The sequence below is a fragment of the Balaenoptera physalus genome, assembly GCF_965194825.1.
Source record: "Balaenoptera physalus genome assembly, chromosome: 6".
NCBI classification, from domain to species: Eukaryota; Metazoa; Chordata; class Mammalia; order Artiodactyla; family Balaenopteridae; genus Balaenoptera; species Balaenoptera physalus.
Genome location: NC_138885.1, coordinates 87,940,401 through 87,959,579, shown reverse-complemented (window position 1 = coordinate 87,959,579; position 19,179 = coordinate 87,940,401). Strand labels below are relative to the sequence as shown.

General features: G+C 37.6%; 1 protein-coding gene across 2 annotated transcripts in view; it reads left to right on the top strand.

Moving 5' to 3' along the window:
• Nucleotides 1-19,179, top strand: part of PGAP1 (post-GPI attachment to proteins inositol deacylase 1) — a 79,871-nt gene that overhangs the window by 12,534 nt on the left and 48,158 nt on the right. The window contains exons 4-5 of one of the 2 annotated variants that reach the window (XM_082467026.1): nucleotides 13,664-13,835; nucleotides 17,511-17,605. In XM_082467026.1, coding sequence (XP_082323152.1) covers nucleotides 13,664-13,835; nucleotides 17,511-17,605 — 267 coding nt within the window. Of the gene's footprint in view, nucleotides 1-13,663; nucleotides 13,836-17,510; nucleotides 17,669-19,179 lie in introns of both variants that reach the window. The other variant, XM_082467025.1, reaches the window with a different exon arrangement.

Sequence of the window (19,179 nt, the reverse complement as noted above, 5' to 3'; positions counted from 1 at the left end):
TACAGAGTGAAGTAAGTCAGAAAGAGAAAAATACCATATGCTAACACATATATATGGAATCTAAAAAGAAAAACGTTCTGAAGAACCTTGGAGCAGGACAGAAATAAGGATGCAGACGTAGAGAATGGACTTGAGGACACAGGGAGGGGGAAGGGTAAGCTGGGACGAAGTGAGAGAGTAGCATTGACATATATACACTACCAAGTGTAAAACAGATAGCTAGTGGGAAGCAGCTACATAGCACAGGGAGATCAGCTCAGTGCTTTGTGACCACCTAGAGGGATGGGATAAGGAGGGTGGGAGGGAGACACAAGAGGGAGGGGATATGGGGATATATGTAAACATATAGCTGATTCACTTTGTTATACAGCAGAAACTAACACACCATTGTAAACCAATTATACTCTAATAAAGATGTTAAAAAAAAGAGCAGATATCACAATAAAGGAAGTCTCATGAATTTTTTGGTTTCCCAATGCATATAAAACTTACGTTTACACTATACCATAGGCTGTTAAGTGTGCAATAACATTATGTCTAAAAAAATGTACGTACCTCAATTTTAAAGTATTGCTAAAAAATGCTGACCATCATTTGAGCCTTCATCAAGTTGTGGTAGTAACATCAGAGATCACGGATCACACAGCTCACCATAACAAATACAGTAATAATGGAAAAGTTTGAAATATTGTGAGAATTACCAAAAATGTGACACAGAGACAAAGTGAGCAAATACTGTTAGAAAATGGCACCAATAGATTGCTCAGTGCAGAGTTGCCACAAACCTTTGATTTGTAAAAAATGCAGTATCAGTGAAGTACAATAAAGTGAAGCACAATAAAATGAGGTATGCCTGTATTCAATCTGAAAGGAGGAAAGAACAGAAAGACAGATGAGACAAACAGAAAACAAATGGCAAAGTGATAGAGTTCAATGCAACTATATCAATAATTACATTAATTGTAGATGGATTAAACACTCCCATTAAAAGAAAGATCTTGTCAGACTGGATAAAAAAGCAAGACCCACCCAACTATATGCTAATCTGGATACTAGAAAGCAAAAGCCACTTTAAATGTCAAGATCCTGATAGATTAAAAGTAAAAGAATGGAAAAACTATACATACAGATCGTATGAAAGCTGGCATGGCTATCTTAGTGTAGATTCTAGGACAAATGATATTACAGGGATAAAGAGGGACATTTCATGATAATGAGTCATCTCATCAACAAGGCAAAAGAATCTGAAGTGAGCATGCACCTAATAACAGAGCTTCCAAATTCATGAAGCAGAATCTAACGAACTAAATGGAAAAATAGGTACAACCACATTTAGAGTTGACAATTTCAACAATCCTCTCTCAGTAATTGAGGAAATAACTAGAAAATCAGTAAAGTATAGAAGATTTGAACACTGTTAACCAACTTAACCTGTTGACATTTATAGAACACACCCAACAACTGTACAAACTGTGTTCTCTTTAAATGCATGTGGAACATTTACTAAGGTATGCCATATGCTAAGCCGTAAAACAAGTCTCAATTTCAGAGGATTGAAATCATACAGGGTTTATTTTCTGAATATAGCAGAATTAAATTAGAAATCAACAAGAAAAAGATATCTGAAAAATCCTCAAATATTTGGAAATGACTTCTGGATAACCCAGAGGTCAAACGGAAAATCACAGGTAAAATTTGAAAGTGTTTTGAATTGAACTAAAATGAAAACACATCAGAATATGTAAGATTAAAGTAGTAGTTAGAAGAAATATAGTTTTAAATGCTTCTATTAGGGACTTCCCTAGTGGCGTGGTCGTTAAGAATCCGCATGCCAATGCAGGGGACATGGGTTCGATCCCTGGTCCGGGAAGATCCCACATGCTGTGGAGCAACTAAGCCTGTGCACCACAACTACTGAGCCTGTGCTCTAGAGCCCACGAGCCACAACTCCTGAGCCCGCATGCCTAGAGCCTGTGCTCTGCAGCAAGAGAAGCCACTGCAATGAGAAGCCCGCACACCGTAACGAAGAGTAACCCCCACTTGCCACAACTAGAGAAAGCCTGCGCACAGCAGTGAAGACCCAACACAGCCAAAAACAAATAACCAAATAAATAAAATTATAAAACTAAATAAATAGAGAAGCTTCGGAGCCACGGAGGAGAGCACAGCAACAGGGGTGTGGAGGGCAAAGCGGAGAGATTCCTGCACAGAGGATCGGTGCCGACCAGCACTCACCAGCCCGAGAGGCTTGTCTGCTCACCCGCCAGGACGGGGGGTGAGCTGGGAGCTGAGGCTCGGGCTTTGGTCGGAACGCAGGGAGAGGACTGGGGTTGGTGGCGTGAACACAGCCTGAAGGGGTTAGTTCACCACAGCTAGCCGGGAGGGAGTCCAGGAAAGGCTGGAGCTGCCAAAGAGGCAAGACACTTTCTTGCCTCTTTGTTTCCTGGTGCGCGAGGAGAGGGGACTAAGAGCGCTGCTTAAAGGAGCTCCAGAGACGGGTGCGAGCCGCGGCTATCAGTGTGGACCCCAGAGATGGGCATGAGATGCTAAGGCTGCTGCTGCCGCCACCAAGAAGCCTGTCTGCAAGCACAGGTCACTATCGACACCTCCCCTCCTGGGAGCCTGTGCAGCCCACCACTGCCAGGGTCCCGTGATCCAGGGACAACTTCCCCAGGAGAACACAGAGCACACCTCAGGCTGGTGCAACGTTACGCAGGTCTCTGCCGCCGCAGGCTCGCCCCGCAAACGTACCCCTCCCTCCCCCTGGCCTGAGTGAGCCAGAGCCCCCGAAGCAGCTGCTCCTTTAACCCCGTCCTGTCTGAGCGAAGAACAGACGCCCTCAGATGACCTACACTCAGAGGCGGGTCCAAATCCAAAGCTGAACACTGGGAGCTGTGTGAACAAAGAAGAGAAAGGGAAATTTCTCCCAGTAGCCTCAGAAGCAGCGGATTAAAGCTCCACAATCAACTTGATGTACCCTGCATCTGTGGAATACCTGAATAGACAACGAATCATCCCAAATTGAGGAGGTGGACTTTGGGAGCAACATATATTATTTTTTCCCCTTTTCCTCTTTTTGTGAGTGTGTATGTGTATGCTTCTGTGTGAGATTTTGTCTGTATAGCTTTGCTTTCACCATTTGTCCTAGGGTTCTGTCCGTCCGTTTCCTTTTTTTTTTTTTAACTTTAAAAAATTTTTTTCATAATAATTATTTTTTATTTTTTTATTTTAATAACTTTATTTTATTCTATCTTATTTTATTTTATTTTATTTTATCCTCTTTCTTTCTTTCTATCTATTTTTTCACCCTTTTATTCTGAGCCATGCGGATGAAAGGCTCTTGGTGCTCCAGCCAGGCATCAGGGCTGTGCCTCTGAGGTGGGAGAGCCAACTTCAGGACACTGGTCCACAAGAGACCTCCCAGCTCCATGTAATACCAAACGGCGAAAATCTCCCAGAGATCTCCATCTCAACACCAAGACCCAGCTTCACTCAACAACCAGCAAGCTACAGTGCTGGACACCCTATGCCAGACAACTAGCAAGACAGGAACACAGCCCCATCCATTAGCAGACAGGCTGCCTAAAATCATAATAACGTCACAGACACCCCAAAACACACCACCAGACGTGGACGTGCCCACCAGGAAGACAAGATCCAGCCTCATCCACCAGAACACAGGCACTAGTCCCCTCCACCAGGAAGCCTACACAACCCATTGAACCAACCTTAGCCACTGGGGACTGAACACCAAAAACAACAGGAACTACGAATCTGCAGCCTGCGAAAAGGAGACCCCAAACACAGTAAGATAAGCAAAATGAGAAGACAGAAAAACACACAGCAGATGAAGGAGCAAGGTAAAAACACACCAGACCTAACAAATGAAGAGGAAATAGGCAGTCTACCTGAAAAAGAGTTCAGAATAATGATAGTAAAGATGATCCAAAATCTTGGAAATAAAATAGACAAAATGCAAGAAACATTTAACAAGGACCTAGAAGAACTAAAGAGGAAACAAGCAACGATGAACAACACAATAAATGAAATTAAAAATACTCTAGACAGGATCAATAGCAGAATAACTGAGGCAGAAGAACGGATAAGTGACCTGGAAGATAAAATACTGGAAATAACTACTGTAGAGCAGAATAAAAAAAAAGAATGAAAAGAACTGAGGGCAGTCTCAGAGACCTCGGGGACAACATTAAACGCACCAACATTCGAATTATAGGGGTCCCAGAAGAAGAAGAGAAAAAGAAAGGAACTGAGAAAATATTTGAAGAGATTATAGTTGAAAACTTCCCTAATATGGGAAAGGAAATAGTTAATCAAGTCCTGGAAGCACAGAGAGTCCCATACAGGATAAATCCAAGGAGAAACACACCAAGACACATATTAATCAAACTATCAAAAATTAAATATAAAGAAAACATATTAAAAGCAACAAGGGGAAAACAACAAATAACACACAAGGGAATACCCATAAGGTTAACAGCTGATCTTTCAGCAGAAACTCTGCAAGCAAGAAGGGAGTGGCAGGACATATTTAAAGTGATGAAGGAGAAAAACATACAACCAAGATTACACTACCCAGCAAGGATCTCATTCAGATTTGATGGAGAAATTAAAACCTTTACAGACAAGCAAATGCTGAGAGAGTTCAGCACCACCAAACCAGCTTTACAACAAATGCTAAAGGAACCTCTCTAGGCAAGAAACACAAGAGAAGGAAAACACCTACAATAACAAACCCAAAACATTTAAGAAAATGGGAATAGGAACATAAATATCGATAATTACCTTAAATGTAAATGGATTAAATGCTCCCACCAAAAGACACAGACTGACTGAATGGATACAAAAACAAGACCCTTATATATGCGGTCTTCAAGAGACCCACTTCAGACCTAGGGACACATACAGACTGAAAGTGAGGGGATGGAAAAAGATATTCCATGCAAATGGAAATCAAAAGAAAGCTGGAGTAGCAATTCTCATATCAGACAAAATAGACTTTAAAATAAAGACTATTACAAGAGACCAAGAAGGACACTATATAATGATCAAGGGATCGATCCAAGAGGAAGGTATAAGAATTGTAAATATGCACTCAACATAGGAGCACCTCAATACATAAGGCAAATACTAACAGCCATAAAAGAGGAAATCGACAGTAACACAGTCATAGTAGGGGCCTTTAACACCCCAATTTCACCAATGGACAGATCATCCAAAATGAAAATAAATAAGGAAACACAAGCTTTACATGATACATTAAACAAGATGAACTTAATTGATATTTATAGGACATTCCACCCCAAAACAACAGAATACACGTTTTTCTCAAGTGTTCATGTAACATTCTCCAGGATAGATCATATCTTGGGTCACAAATCAAGCCTTGGTAAATTTAAGAAAATTGAAATCGTATCAAGTATCTTTTCCGACCACAACGCTATGAGACTAGATATCAATTACAGGAAAAGATCTGTAAAAAATACAAACACATGGAGGCTACACAATACACTACTTAATAACGAAGTGATCACTGAAGAAATCAAAGGGGAAATCAAAAATTACCTAGAAACAAATGACAATGGAGACACGACGACCCAAAACCTATGGGATGCAGCAAAAGCAGTTCTAAGAGGGAAGTTTATAGCAATACAATCCTACCTTAAGAAACAGGAAACATCTCAAATAAACAACCTAACCTTGCACCTAAAGCAATTAGAGAAAGAACAAAAAAACCCTAAAGTTAGCAGAAGGAAAGAAATGAGAAAGATCAGATCAGAAATAAATGAAAAAGAAATGAAGGAAACGATAGCAAAGATCAATAAAACTAAAAGCTGGTTCTTTGAGAAGATAAACAAAATTGATAAACCATTAGCCAGACTCATCAAGAAAAAAAAAAAGAAGACTCAAGTCAATAGAATTACAAATGAAAAAGGAGAAGTAACAACTGACACTGCAGAAATACAAAGGATCATGAGAGATTACTACAAGCAACTATATGCCAATAAAATGGACAACCTGGAAGAAATGGACAAATTCTTAGAAATGCACAACCTGCCGAGACGGAACCAGGAAGAAATAGAAAATATGAACAGACCAATCAGAAGCACTAAAATTGAAACTGTGATTAAAAATCTTCCAACAAACGAAAGCCCAGGATCAGATGGCTTCACAGGCGAATTCTATCAAACATTTAGAGAAGAGCTAACACCTATCCTTCTCAAACTCTTGCAAAATATAGCAGAGGGAGGAACACTCTCAAACTCATTCTACGAGGCCACCATCACTCTGATACCAAAACAAGACAAAGATGTCACAAAGAAAGAAAACTACAGGCCAATATCACTGATGAACATAGATGCAAAAATCCTCAACAAAATACTAGCAAACAGAATCCAACAGCACATTCAAAGGATCATACACCATGATCAAGTGGGGTTTATCCCAGGAATGTAAGGATTCTTCAATATATGCAAATCAATCAACGTGATACACCATATTAACAAATTGAAGGAGAAAAACCATATGATCATCTTAATAGATGCAGAGAAAACTTTCGACCAAATTCAACACCGATTTATGATAGAAGCCCTGCAGAAAATAGGCATAGCGGGAACTTTCCTCAACATAATAAAGGCCATATATGACAAACCCACAGCCAACATCATCCTCAGTGGTGAAAAACTGAAACCATTTCCACTAAGATCAGGAACAAGACAAGGTTGCCCACTCTCACCACTATTATTCAACATAGTTTCGGAAGTTTTAGCCATAGCAATCAGAGAAGAAAAAGAAATAAAAGGAATCCAAATCGGAAAAGAAGAAGTAAAACTGTCACTGTTTGCAGATGACGTGTTACTATACATAGAGAATCCTAAAGATGCTACCAGAAAACTACTAGAGCTAATCAATGAATTTGGTAAGTAGCAGGATACAAAATTAATGCACAGAAATCTCTTGCATTCCTATACAGTAATGATGAAAAATCTCAAAGTGAAATTAAGAAAACACTCCCGTTTACCATTGCAACAAAAAGAATAAAATATCTAAGAATAAACCTACCTAAGGAGACAAAAGACCTGTATGCAGAAAATTATAAGACACTGATGAAAGAAATTAAAGATGATACAAATAGATGGAGAGATATACCATGTTCTTGGATTGGAAGAATCAACATTGTGAAAATGACTCTCCAACCCAAATCAATCTACTGATTCAGTGCAGTCCCTATCAAACTACCACTGGCATTTTTCACAGAACTAGAACAAAAAATTTCGCAATTCGTATGGAAACACAAAAGACCCCGAATAGCCAAAGCAATCTTGAGAACGAAAAATGGAGCTGGAGGAATCAGGCTCCCTGACTTCAGACTATACTACAAAGCTACAGTAATCAAGACAGTATGGTACTGGCACAAAAACAGAAATATAGATCAATGGAACAGGATAGAAAGCTCAGAGATAAACCCACGCACATATGGTCACCTTATCTTTGATAAAGGAGGCAAGCTTATACAGTGGAGAAAAGACAGCCCCTTCAATAAGTGGTACTGGGAAAACTGGACAGATACATGTAAAAGTATGAAATTAGAACACTCCCTAACACCATACACAAAAATAAACTCAAAATGGATTAAAGACCTAAATGTAAGGCCAGACACTATCAAACTCTTAGAGGAAAACATAGGCAGAACACTGTATGACATAAATCACAGCAAGATCCTTTTTGACCCAGCTCCTAGAGAAATGGAAATAAAAACAAAAATAAACAAATGGAACCTAATGAAACTTAAAAGCTTTTGCACAGCAAAGGAAACCATAAACAAGACCAAAAGACAACCCTCAGAATGGGAGGAAAGATTTGCAAATGAAGCAACTGACAAAGGATTAATCTCCAAAATTTACAAGCAGCTCAATAACAAAAAAACAAACAACCCAATCCAAAAATGGGCAGAAGACCTAAATAGACATTTCTCCAAAGAAGATATACAGATTGCCAACAAACACATGAAAGAATGCTCAACATCATTAATCATTAGAGAAATGCAAATCAAAACTACAATGAGATATCTTCTCACACTGGTCTGAATGGCCATCATCAAAAAATCTAGAAACAATAAATGCTGGAGAGGGTGTGGAGAAAAGGGAACACTCTTGCACTGTTGGTGGGAATGTAAATTGATACAGCCACTATGGAGAACAGTATGGAGGTTCCTTAAAAAACTAAAAATAGAACTACCATACAACCCAGCAATCCCACTACTGGGCATATACCCTGAGAAAACCATAATCCAAAGAGAGTCATGTACCAAAATGTTCATTGCAGTTCTATTTACAATAGCCAGGACATGGAAGCAACCTAAGTGTCCATCATCGGATGAATGGATAAGGAAGATGTGGCACATATATACAATGGAATATTACTCAGCCATAAAAAGCAACGAAATGGAGTTATTTGTAGTGAGGTGGATGGAGTTAGAGTCTGTCATACAGAGTGAAGTAAGTCAGAAAGAGAAAAACAAATACAGTATGCTAACACATGTATAAGGAATCTAAGGGGAAAAAAAAAAAGGTCATGAAGAACCTAGTGGCAAGATGGGAATAAAGACACAGACCTACTAGAGAATGGACTTGAGGATATGGGGAGGGGGAAGGGTAAGCTGTGACAAAGTGAGAGATTGGCATGGACATATATACACTACCAAATGTAAAATAGATAGCTAGTGGGAAGCAACTGCATAGCACAGGGAGATCAGCTCTGTGCTTTGTGACCACCTAGAAGGGTGGGATAGGGAGGGTGGGAGGGAGGGAGAGGGAAGAGATATGGGAACATATGTATATGTATAACTGGTTCACTTTGTTATAAAGCAGAAACTAACACACCATTGTAAAGCAATTATACTCCAATAAAGATGTTAAAAAAATAATAAAATTAGGCAACTATAAAAATAAATAAATAAATAAATGCTTTTATTAGAAAAGAACAAGTTTTAAAAGCAATCATCTAACCTTCCAACTTAAGAAGCTAGAGAAAGAACAAAGTAAACTCAAAATAAGTAGAAATAAGGTAACAATAAAGATGAGAATGGAAATCAGCTAAATAGAAAACAGTCAAACAGTGGAGAAAAATTGATACCAATGGCTGATTCTTTGAAAAGATGTGTAAAATTGATAAACCCATAGATAGACTGATTAAGAAAAGAAAGGAGGGGACACAAATTAACAATATCAAGAATAAAAGAGGGGACATCTCTACAGAGCCTACAGATACTAAGAAGCTATTAAAGGAATGTTATGAAAGACTTTATGCCAATAAATTTGACAACTCAGATGAAATGCACAAATCCCTTGAAACTTAAATTACAAAACAGTTACAAGAAGAAACAATGTCTGACTAGCTCTATATCTGTTTAGAATTTTTTTGAATTTGTAATTAAAAATCTTACTGCCAAGAAAAACCTAGAGCTAAATGACTTCAGTGGCGAATTCTTTCAAACATTTAAAGAGGAAATAATACCCATCTTACACAAACTCAGAAAATAAGAAGACAACAACACTTCATTTAAGAAACCAGCAAACCCTGACTATCAAAATCAGACAATGAGTGACAGTTGTTTGAAAAGAAAATAAAGACCTCATATCCCTCATAAACATAGATATAAAATTCTAAACCAAAAAAAACCACAACAGGAAAAAGGGACTTCCCTGGTGGGGAAGTGGTTAAGACTCTGCCTTCCAATGCAGGGGGCACGGGTTCACTCCCTGGTTGGGGAACTAAGATCCAGTGTGCTGCACAGTGTGGTCAAAAAAATTTTTTTTGAATTCTAAACAAAAAATTAGGCTATCAAATCCAGCAGTATTTTAAAGTATAATACATTATGACGAAGTAGGATTTATCCCAAGAATGCAAAGTTGGTTTATAGTCAGGTATCAATCAATGTAATTCATCATAGGATCATCTAAATAGATGAAGAAAACTCATTTGACTACATTCAGCACCCATTCATAATTTAAGGAAAAAAAAAATAAAACTCAGCACAGTAGGAATGGAAGCGAACTTCCTCAAGCTGAGGAATTACAAGTATCATGCATATGCATAGTATTATGGGAGGAAACAAGCTGTATTTAGTTAAGGACCATTTATGTATCGATTTTGCTGGATAAGATAAGTACGATGTGATCATAAAATGAGATTTCCATAAATGTTATTCACAATAAATAATCAAATGTCTTGAATGTTGTATACAGACGGTTTTTTCCTTTCTTCATTTTTCAGCTTCTGTCTCCTCCCACCATCCCTATTCAACATTGTACAGAAGTCATAGCTAGTGCAGTAAGGCCAGAAAGAGAAATAAAATTAATAAAGATTAAAAAGGAAGAATTAAAACTATCTGTAATCACAGATGATATAAGTATACAGAAACATTTAAAGGAATTTACAGAAAATTTTTAGAATTCATAAGTGAATTTAGCAAAGTCACAGGTAAATGGTCAATATTCAAAAGGCAGTGAACAAATGGAAGGTGAAATTTTGAAATGCATTTACAGTAGTATACAGAATAAATTCTTATGGATAAATTTAATGAAAGATGTGCAAGATCTGTTCACTGAAAACTGCAAACCTTGCTGATAGAAATTAAAGAAATCCAAAATAAATTAATAGACCAACTTTATGGATTAGAAGATTCAAGATTAAGATGTAAATTCTCCCCAAACAGACCAGTAGATTTAATGCAATACAAATCAAATACCAGCGGTTGTTTTTTTAAAAAACTGGTGAGCTTATGTGGAAAGAATCAGAAAGACCAGCCTTGAAAAAGAACAAAGTTGGAGGACGTGCACTGCCTGATTCAAGACTTAACTGTAAAGCTACAGTAATCCAGGCATTTGTATTCCTGTGTATCTTGAAATGAAATTTAGGCATCATGATTCTTTGCATAAGCCAGCATTTTAAAATTACTTCAACAGCAAGTATTTTTTAGCTTAAATCTACACTTATTATAGAATGAAATGAGCCATAGGATGAAACAGGACTTTTTATGTATCTGATATTTATTGGACAAGATAAATAAGATGTGATTACAAAATGAGAATTATTTCCATAAATGACTTTCACAATAAACAATCGTGTCTTTAATGTTATATACTAGGTAGTTTGTTTTCCTTCTCTATTTTTTGTTGTCATGTTTTGTCTAACAAATACATACTACATTTATAATAAAACAAATAAACTTTCTTTAAATTGAGGCTTTTAGAGAGTAATATTTCTATTATAAGCAAGTACAGTAGGAGTTAGAGACAATTGAATCTTGTTGAATGGATACGATTTGGGTGTGGGAAAGTGAGAGGACATTTTAGGTAGAGAAAAGCACATTCATTCATCATATGAGTCTGCATGCAAATATAGGAATGAATAAAACAGAAGTCCAAGCCCTCATGAACCTTATGTTCTAACAGGGAGAGGCAGACAGTAAACATCATAAATAAGAAAAATACATACTATCTTATATGGTGATAAATGCCAGGAAGAAAAATAAAACAGGAAAAGGAGGTAAGGAGTTGAGGGTAGAAGACTGCAATTATAAATAAGGTTACCCAGTGAAGACCTCCAGACAGTTTAATACAAATTAAGGACATGAGGGAGTAGCCCGTTTAGATATCTGGGGAAAGTACTCTAGGCAGAGGAAACAAATATCTGAGGCAAACACATGTGAACTGTATTTGAGGAAAAACAAGGAATCTGGTATGGCTGGAACAGACAGTGAGTTAGTAGAAGGAGAGTTTGGGGCGGGGTCGGGGGAGGCAGATTATAGAGCCTTGTAGGCATTTTTAGAATTTTGCCTTTTAAATGATATGGAAAGCCACTGGAGGTTTTTGAACAAAAGAATGACATGTTCTGTTTTAGGTTTTAACAGTGTCATTCGTTATGCTCTTGAGCATAAACTGAAGGGATGTAAAGGTAGAAGCAGAGAGACCAGTTAGGAAGCTTTTGCAGTAATTCAGACAAATAATTGTGATTTGGATCAAGTTGATAGCAGTGGAGGTGATAAGAAATGGTCAGATTGGTGTAAATCTTAAAGGCAACAGGATTTGCTGGCACATCAGGTATGGAGGGGTAATGTGAGAGAAAAAGAAGAGTTAAGGATGACCCAAACTAGAAAAACTAAAAGGATTGAATTATCATTAACCAGGATGGGGGGAAATGTAGGAGGAGAAAAGGTACATGGGGTGAAGTCCAGAGAAACTAGGTGCAAGCTTCCCAGTGTTCTCTTGCAGGAAAGTCACACTGGATGTGTTTAATTCCTACAGCCACGATTGTGACATGTATGAAATGTCATCTATGAGAGAAACTCATTAGAGATCCAGTGGCCAAGGTTTTTTATTGAGGGCTGGTCACACCTAGACACCCTGTGCCTCTGCCTTCCGTGTACCAAAATCCCTACCAGAAGGATGAAGGTGTTCAACATAAACCATGTTGTTTACAAAACAGTTCTGGAACAATGAGCTATTCTTATCATTTAGGAATGATGAGAACCCTCCCAAAATCTATGGTCCCATACTGCAGCCCAGAGCCAACCTTTAATGCAGTCTCTTCTAAGGAGAGCAGTCTCAGGCCTATTCTGTTAACTCTTTTCTGCACAAGGCCCAATTTATTCATAGTAACAGGAGAAGAGGCATAGGTGAAGGATCAGTGTGGAGGGTGATGAGGAGAAGTTTGGTAGTAGAACTGAGGATACTATGTGGAGACAGAAAAGATTTTTTAAAAAGAAAAACTTACTTTAAAAATAAAATATGTAATTGTCAGTGAATAAATGTTGTGGAATGCTGGCTTCTTTTTAAACCCAGGCACACAGTAGAGAAATAATTTGATGAGATAAGATATATCAATATGATGAGGTAGTACATTGCTGTGGCAGTTGTAAATGTTCTGGCTTTTTTGTGCTATTTCCATTTTCAAATAAATGATTTGACTTTATATATCCCATAAAATCTAATATTCTGGTATACACCAAATATAATTACACCTCTTACATACAATATAACAAATGGTAAAAACATGATTTGCTAGACCAAGTGTTCTGATTTTGGTTCAGAAAACCAAAGCCTAGCTGTTAAAAATGTTTGCAGGGGGCTTCCCTGGTGGCGCAGTGGTTGAGAATCTGCCTGCCAATGCAGGGCACACGGGTTCGAGCCCTCGTCTGGGAAGATCCCACATGCCGTGGAGCAACTAGGCCCGTGAGCCACAACTACTGAGCCTGCGCGTCTGGAGCCTGTGCTCCGCAACAAGAGAGGCCGCGATAGTGAGAGGCCTGTGCCCCGCGATGAAGAGTGGTCCCCGCTTGCCACAACGAGAGAAAGCCCTCACACAGAAACGAAGACCCAACACATCCAAAAATAAATAATAAATAAATTAATTAATTAAAAAAAAAACCCTCGGGCTTAAAAAAAAAAAAGTTTGCAAAACACAAAATATGTATACACTAATTACAAATATATGAAAATGTATTTCTGTATCTTATTATGGGAGGTTATATAAATAGTTTAATTTTCTTTTTTCTATGAAATTGCTCATATATAGAGAGAGGTATTTAGTATATTTATTATGATATTAATCCTTAATCATGCCTTGATGATTTTTTAAATAGGGTCAAGAATTTGCTCCAACGAGTGTGGCAATAATTGGTCATTCTATGGGTGGCCTTGTTGCAAGAGCTTTGCTTACATTGAAAAATTTTAAGCAGGATCTGATCAATCTTCTTATTACACAAGCAACGCCTCATGTTGCTCCTGTGATGCCATTAGATCGTTTCATTACAGGTGAGTACTGTTACATAAACACTAACTGACCTCCCCATTGTTGTTTAGGATTAAACAGATCCTTGCAGCTACTACTCCCTTTAGAGTATACTATAGGTTTATCCATGTGTGAAGCAGCTTAGGTTTAAAGCAGCACCTCCAATTCTGAACATCTCTTTTTGTGACTTTCAACTTAGGCTCGTAACTGAAACTGCTGTTAATTTTCTCTCCCTTTTGCATCTTAACATGGAAAGCATGTGTCTTATAACCCCTAGGAACTTGAGCTTCATTTTAGTTATTCTTGAGGATGACTCTTGGTCTCTTAAAGTGTGTTTATACTTCCTTTTTTTTGTTAACTCTTCTGGGTACTTCATTCAAAATAACCTTATGTTTAAGTAAAATAGTAGAAATGCCTTGGTTTTTTTTAATAAATAGGTCTGCTAACACTTTATATGATTAGGTAAGGTAGGATTGCTAATCTTTATAGAGCTCTTATTATATTTTGGATATTGTGGTGAGAACTTTACATGATTATTGTATCATTTAATCCTTATGGCAGTTCTTTGAGATAGGTACCATTGTTATTGCCATGTTCATGGACAGAAAAAAGAGGCCAAGATAAAGTTCTTGCCCAAAATCACATGGCAAGAAAATAGTGGAGCTGGTATGCGATGGTCCAGCCACCGCAGGGGGTCTTCCAGGTCCCGAAGGAGAGGGGTAAGGGACTGAATAGCACTGCGAGTATGGGGTCAGAAGGACCAAAACAACTGATGGTTGCTAGGCACTTTATTTAGAATTTACTGAATCTTATATAGACAGAAGAGGAACTTATTATTAGACAATAATCCCATGGAATTGCTTATCGTCTCAGTTCAGTCACTACCACGGACGTCAACAAGTTTACAACAACTATCCTTGAACATTATCTTCCCTTAACCAGGCTCACACACAGCCCCCAGCCATAGGGAACAACCAGGACTCTCAGTTCCCTGAGGTCTCCTGGCTTGAGATAGCTTTGCTAATCTCTTTTACATTCCTCAGGCCTGGGAAAAAGAGTGTATTCCAAGGTAAGGGCTTTGCTTTTTGTGAGAGACATACTGTCTCCTCCAGGAGTTACCTCCGGCTAAGACTGCATGCTTCCCACACTGGTATTTGACTCCGGCAAGCTTGTTTCTGGGCCTGTGCTTTTAACATTTACGTATGCTGCCTCTGAATTGAGTTACATTATGATAACAGAGGAAATAAAATTATGGATAATACTGTAATGTTGCAGGGAATTTTGAGTGAACAATAGGAGTTTATGATTGTTGTCATCTAATTAAATAGTGATAATGTCACAGAATAAGAATTAAATGCCTACTATCTCAACTTTTTATTAAAGAAAGTCAAGTCAAGTATTATCTTCACTGCTTTTTGGAATGTTGTGTGTGTAGAAGAAAATCTTTAGAAAGAAGTAATTATTTTTCCTAATCAGTAAATTTACACAGCTTCTTACCCTATAAAAATTTGCATTATCTTAATTGTGGTGAAAATTTCGTTTATAGATAAGTGAGGCATATACCCTAGTGACTCCAAACCAAAGTAGTTTTCCAAAGCACCCATCTTAACATAACATTGCCAAGGAGTAAGCTTACTTGCTGGAATATCTGGTGCAGTAGCACTTAAAGAGAAGTTTGATTTTTTTCCTTATTACATTTAAAACTTTGCCTCTAGAACTCTTCTAATAAAAATTTTTAGTTTTATTATTGAAGTTGGTTAAATATGCTTTACTGATTCTAATAATTATAAATTATTATTTATAATAGGTTTAGGAAAAAATTAAAGGTATAGACAAGTCATAATACTTGCCATCACAGTTGAGAATTCTTTCTCTTACTGCATTTTATGTGGTGTATGTAGATGAGCCATGCAGGTTAAATTACAATTACTCAAAATGCATTTTAAAAATCTCTTTGAGGAAAGAACTGTCAAGAGAGTCAGGTTTACTGTTTCTGAAGGATACCGATGGTCTGTTTCTAAATGGCTTAGGCTGAAAGTGCTTCTTAGGGTCAGGGAGCCTCTCCAGTAATTAGCAAGCTTCTATGCCATTTATTCTGTATTTATTTTTTATTGCGTTAAGCCACAATTAGAATGAAAAAACAAAAGTTCAAGGGTGGATTTTAAGTTTTTAGGAGACCCACATGACCTCCAGAAGTAGATTCCCTATTTTTACTTGGTGGAAATACTGTCCTTAAATAGGGGAGAGGAAGCTTTGCACTGAGCTCTGTACTTCAGAGGGCCCTGCTCCCGTGTTGCCATTCCCCACGGGGTGTGGAGTGTACAGGCCAAGCAGCCTCCCCACTTACAGGCTGTACCTTTACTTCTGGACTATGATCCAGGTAGCCATCCTTCAGACTTTTCTTGCCCATATGCCTCAAGCCCACTTCCTTAGCCTCTTACTTGGATCTGTCCTGAGGACAGGTATATAGAATCCTGAGCTTGAGTTATGGCCAAGGGTTGGCTCTGCATGAGGTAAAGACAGAATTTTGATGTGCACAGGAGGTCTTTCTGATGCAGGATGGAATGTGGATGGGAAGAAGAAGAAGAGAGCACAGTGATCTGTTCCCCCTTTGCTGCAGATCTCCACAGCAATCTGTGGCCAGAGATATGCTCTCCCTATGCTGCCATAATCCGGTGTCCAACTCTGAGGTGTCCTAGAATCCTTAATTTGAACCTGGCCTTCCAGGTTATTTCAGTGATATATTTGTCAAGGTAGGCAGAGAAAATACATTTGATTTAAGTTTGTTAGCTGGAATTTTGACTTTTAAGTATTTAGACATTTGGCATGTATACCCCATTGGAACTCTTATCCCAAGCCCTGGAGATATTAGGAATGGGTCTGCTTGGTCTCAATCTAAGTGAATACTACTGAGATCTTTAATGAGAAGAGTTTGCTGTTCCAAAATGTTAAAAGCCATCAATGGGATCAAATGCCAGGATAAAAAATGCAGTAAGTTTTGATAATCAGAATAGGAAATGAGAACTCCCCTGCCCTGGCCTCAGATCTTTGACACTAAATTTTTCTCATCTTCCATAGATAAAGTGGAAAAATTGTCTGCACCACTTGTTACACTAAATGGATAGAATCTTCTTAAGCATCAGATTTTCCGCAGCGGAGAGTCCCAAGACTAATGTGACTGTCATTGTCCTGATAGATGGTATTTTAAGAACTTAAATAGTACTTTGTGTAGTCACCAGTACTACAGTGGCTGCAGTAGACAGTTGCTAAGCCCTTATAAGCAGGGACGCAGCCATGATTAGGAAGATCTATTGATATAACTCCTTAGCATAGTAAACTTGTATCTTTGGAAGAATTTCGGGGGTTTCTTTCTATACTATGTGGCTCATAAACAAGCAGCATCCTTGTGGAATGTAGAGACCTGTTTGCTATGGACTTGTCAAAGCTAATAAAATTGGGTTATCTTTTTTCTTTATTGATACCTTTACTAACTCTTAGTATTTGTACTCTGATGGGGAATGTAGAGTATGTGTAAAGATACTGATTTTACCCAAAATAGAGAAATGTGGATGGCATTGCTTATAGACAATTCAGATGGCTTAAACAGAAATTCAGTTTAATATTAGTATTATAGATGGGTTATTGTTGCAGGGCATGGTTAATGATTTTTAATGTATGCCTTTTTTATTTCCCACCAGATTTTTATATGACTGTAAACAACTATTGGATTCTGAATGCTAGACACATAAATTTAACCACGCTGTCTGTAGCTGGAGGATTCCGGGATTACCAAGTTCGTTCAGGACTGACTTTTCTACCAAAATTAAGCCATCATACCAGTGCCTTATCTGTTGTGGTAATCTTTTTAAAGATTCTACTGAAGTAGTAACATGATGGACACGGTGGGGCATGAAAGGAGAAATGATATGTAATCGGTTGGAAATGATTCCTGAGTTGGTCTGGTATAGTGTGTGTGTGTGCAAGTGTGCATGTGTATGTGTATGTGAGAGAGACAGAACATGAAACAATGAATATGAATATTTGGGGAAGACAGAGGCATGGATACTTACATCCATGGAAGGTGAAAAGGATCTTAGAAACTTTGTGCAAATGACTCTTATTTATGAAGATGATTGTTTCTTGTTCAAAATAAGTGCCTATCCATTGAGTAGAGTTTTAGTATAAAAAAGTATGGGCTGAAGTCCAGGGGCCCCGGGTGTATCTCAGTGGTATGCTGTATACAGTGGTAATGGAAGATCAAACATTTCACATACTCTTGAATTTTAAACTTGAATGAAGGTTTACTGATTTTAAAATTTAAAAATTAGCTTTGACAGTATAGATAGAGCTCTGATTAATTAATTTGCTAATTATTCTTCCCTGCTAGGACATCAAGTATTTGGTCTTTAACTGGGATACACAGCTTCTGTAAAATAAGTTCAGGTTTCCTTTTAGGACTTATTTTTGTATGTTTAACCTTTAAGTCCTTAGTTAAGAGCTTAACTTTTAAACTCAGTATACATGTCATCTCCAAATATTACTTAATTTCTAAAAAAAATTGATAGCCTTCCTTTTGCTTTTTAGATGATAGTTCTTTGTTTCATAGTTGTTCTCTTAATAGATACTCCTTTGCTCAGTTCACCTACTGCTGTTCATTCAGTAAATAGGTATTACTGAATGCTTGCCATACATAGAACAAAAATTATTAAGCTATTCTGCTCTTATCCACCATTTTCTTATAACTGAAGGAGTTGTGATGTAGCCATAATAGCTTTGGAACTAATTAGTACTAATTTACTAATTGGTAAATCTCTCAAACCTCATCATCGGTAGGAATCTTGTTTTTTGATGCTGAATATTTTGGGCAGATATGTGCTAGAAGTTCTCAAAACTCTAAATATGAACTCCTTAGTATAAAAATAGATGTTTTAGTCATATAAAATTGGATATAACTTATTTCCTAGACTTGGTCTGGAGCATGTTGCTGTATTGATACCCCTTCCTGCAGCTTTTAAAGAATTTGGTCTTTTTAATGGTGTGTGTTGGGGGGGTGGGGGGGACGTGTGCTTCCCTCTTTTCTAATCCATTTGATAATGTATTGTGTTCAAGGCAGCTCATATATCTGTATCTCTGATGAAAATATTATTTTACTTATTATGGAACTTTCTCAAAGCTGGTTATTGTATAATCTGAGTTTTATTTAGTTTTTAAATATTTAATTACTTAGTTTTTAGCTCTCAAATAATCTACAGTCTTTTATATATCTATATGTATGTTCTCTTTAAAAAAACAATTATTAAGAAGTAATTTTTTTTAATGATTATCTCAAGAACAGTTAGATGATACTAAATCCATTGGGACTAGAAA